This window comes from Chrysemys picta, chromosome 13, assembly GCF_011386835.1.
Source record: "Chrysemys picta bellii isolate R12L10 chromosome 13, ASM1138683v2, whole genome shotgun sequence".
Lineage (NCBI taxonomy): Eukaryota > Metazoa > Chordata > Testudines > Emydidae > Chrysemys > Chrysemys picta.
The window spans coordinates 12,048,670-12,051,967 of record NC_088803.1 but is presented as its reverse complement, the minus strand read 5'-3'; the positions used below and the strand labels follow the sequence as shown (position 1 = coordinate 12,051,967).

The following is a 3,298-nucleotide window of genomic DNA, read 5'->3' as shown; positions in this document are numbered from 1 at the left end:
TCTTATACTTTCGTCCTGAGCCCTCTCCCCCAGCATTTGAGAAAAGCACCACCACACGAAAACACACTTAAAGTGATACCTTGCAATTCCAATACAGTCCTCAATACGACAATGTAGATATAAATATACACGGCACATTATCCCTCATAGCACCCATTATTTCATCTGTGAAATTGGGATGTTACCCCAGAGCAGCCATCGGAAGTGTTAATTAATAACTGGCAGGCAGTGTGGGGCCCTTAGATGGAAGGTGCATATAGAAATAATAACCATGGAGATTGCTGCATTTCTTTCTATTATGGCATTTCCTCTTCCCCCCTGCAGCGATGGAGAACCAGACGGAGGTGAGCGAGTTCATCCTCCTGGGTCTAACCAAGCTCCCGGAGCTGCGGTGCTTCCTCTTCACTCTCTTCCTGCTTCTTTACATGGCCAGTGTGCTGGGGAATGGGGCTATCATGGCCGTGGTGCTGGCCGAGCCCCGGCTCCACACCCCCATGTACTTCTTCTTGGGCAACCTCTCCTGCCTAGACATCTGCTTCTCCACGGTCACCATACCCAAAATGCTGGCTGGCTTCCTCTCGAGACATCAGATCATCTCCTTCACCGGCTGCCTGGTGCAGCTCCATTTCTTCCACTTCCTTGGAAGCAGTGAGGCCGTGCTGTTGGCCGTCATGGCCTACGACCGCTATGTGGCCATCTGCAACCCACTACGTTACAGGCTGGTCATGAACCCAAGGGTCTGCCTGCTCCTGGCAGTGGCCACCTGGTCCAGTGGTTTCCTGCACGCCCTGATGCACACGGTCATGACCTCCCGGCTGCATTTCTGTGGCCCCAATCATGTCCACCACTTCTTCTGTGACATCAAACCCCTGCTGAGCCTGGCCTGCAGCAGCACCCGCCTCAACCTGAACCTCCTCAACATCGTCACTGGAGGCATCGTGATAGGCCCATTCATACTTATACTCCTCTCCTACCTCTACATCATCTCCTTCCTCCTCCTGAAGGTACAAAGCAAGAGGAAGGCTTTCTCCACCTGCACTTCCCACCTCACGGTGGTGATTTTACAATATGTGCCCATTATATTTAACTATGTACTGCCCTCTCATGGGGATTCCCAAGATAGGGACATGATAGCTACCCTCATGTACAGCATCGTCACCCCAGTTCTGAACCCCCTGATCTACACCCTGAGGAATCAGGAGGTGAAATCTGCCCTGAGGAAAGTGGTAGAAAGAAAACTATTACCTGGAAGGACATGAAAAAAAATAAATGTTTTTCTCTGTCTGTGAGGCTGAGAACGAGAGTGGGTAATGGACAATACAATGTGTTTTCTCTCATCGAGTCTATTGTGCACTGGGAGCTGGCCATTAATTTGCAGGGAATCACTATGCCTTGGGCACTGGCAAATAGGCTGTAGATAACCTTCCTAAACTGGAGAAAGGAGGTTAATAGTAAGGGAGAGTTCATAGACTTTAAAGTCACAAGGGACCATTGTGATGATCCTGTCTGACCTCCAGCACAATGCAGGCAAGAGAACCTCACCTAATAGACTCCTGTAATAGACCCCAACATCTGGTGGAGTAACTGAAGTTCTCAAATCATGGTTTAAAGACTTCAAGTTACAGAGAATTCACCCTTGACAGTAGTTGTGCACTGGGCAGCAGAAATTTGACCTTAGGGAATAAGAAGCCTGGGTGGAAATAAACAATATGCTGGAAATTGAGGGGGAATTTTTTGTTTGACAAAAAGAAACAAACAAATCATTTGCCAGAATTTTTCAGATGAAAATCTTAATTGTTCATGGAAAAAATGAAAATGGTCAAAACTCAAAAGTGTACTGCCTAGAATTGAGGATTTTTCTGTTTCAGGGGTGTTGGTTTCCTAATGGCATTTGCTGGGGGGGAGGGGGAAGCAGACAATTAGCACAAAAAATTTAGTTTTGTCAAAAAAAAAAGGATATTTAAAAACCCATTTTCCATCAGAAATGTTTGGATGGAAAAATTCACTCATCCCTTTTAAGAAGCCTTCTTCATTTACATCTGTAGGTGGAGTCTGGGATTTTCAAAGGTGTCTGGTGCAGTAAGGCACTCAAATCCCATTGGCTGTTAATGAGAGTTGAACACCTTTAAGTACATTTGAAAATTTCAGCCTTTATGTACAGCTGAATGAGAATTTCAGCCCCCAACAAACTGCAGATCTCAAGCCCTACAAAACATCGAGATCCCACAAAGCGCTAACCTATATCAAGCCCCCGTAGGTCCCCACCCATGTTCCCTACAGTAGCACACACAAATAGCTGTTCCTTGCAATGTGCCATGAGGGACAACAGAACAGGGCTATTTTGAATCTAAAAGGAAGAGAGACGGGTGGAGCTTCTTCTACAGTTGAGGCTCCTCACAGAGAAGGCTTTGGACTAGATCCACAAAGGTATGTAGGCATCTCCATCAAATTGGAGAAAATCCACAGACAGAAATAAAAGTGACTAAAAGTCTAGAAAACATGACCTATGTGGAAAGGTTGAAAAAGACTGGGTTTGTTTCATCTGGAGAAGAGAAGACTGAGGGGGGAACATAATAACAGTTTTCAAGTATGTAAAAGTTTTCAAGTTATAAAAAGTTAAGCAATCAGTTGTTCTCTGGAACCATAGAGGACAGGACAAGAAGTAATGAGCTTACATTTCAGCAAGGGAGATTTAGGTTAGACATTAGGAAAAAACTTCCTGTCAGGGTGGTTAAACACTAGAACCGAGGGAGGTTGTCAAATATCTGTCATTGAAGGTTTTTAAAAACAGGTTAGACAAACACCTAACAGGGATGGTCTAGATAATGCTTAGTACTGCCACAGTGCTGGGGAGGATTCTATGATTCTATGAGTAAGCTCTAGGCACTCGGTATTGGGAAACCCAAGAGTCAGCTTGAGAGTCCAGTGATGACTCGGAGTACCTGGAGAAACAGGATGGTGCAATGCTGGGAAGGGTACATGGAGACCTTGAACAGGACCCATGCCAGGAGCACAGCTCTGGTGGCAGATGGGCATTTTCCTGGCTGCCAGTAACATGTGGTGGTGGGGATCTGGAGCTGGTCCTGTGGAATGCGGAGGTAATGAGCCAGAGTCACATGATGACATGGTCAATATAGAAGGCGTGCGGGGGGGAGGGATAGCTCAGTGGTTTGAGCATTGGCCTGCTAAACCCAGGGTTGTGAGTTTAATCCTTGAGGGGGCAATTTAGGGATCTGGGGCAAAAATCTGTCTGGGGATTGGTCCTACTTTGAGCAGGGGGTTGGACTAGATGACCTCA

At 46.3% G+C, this 3,298-nt stretch overlaps 1 protein-coding gene across 1 annotated transcript; it reads left to right on the top strand.

Annotated features, from left to right (window-relative positions):
- Positions 1-326: 326 nt before the first annotated feature.
- Positions 327-1,259, top strand: LOC101949888 (olfactory receptor 12D1-like). Its single transcript, XM_005310414.2, has one exon. The coding sequence runs from the start codon at positions 327-329 to the stop codon at positions 1,257-1,259; it is 933 nt and encodes a 310-aa protein (XP_005310471.1).
- Positions 1,260-3,298: the final 2,039 nt, after the last annotated feature.

What these genes read in the sequence shown, in the direction of transcription:
- LOC101949888 (XM_005310414.2), top strand. Translation starts at nt 327, where the DNA reads ATGGAGAACCAGACGGAGGTGAGCGAGTTCATCCTCCTGGGTCTAACC.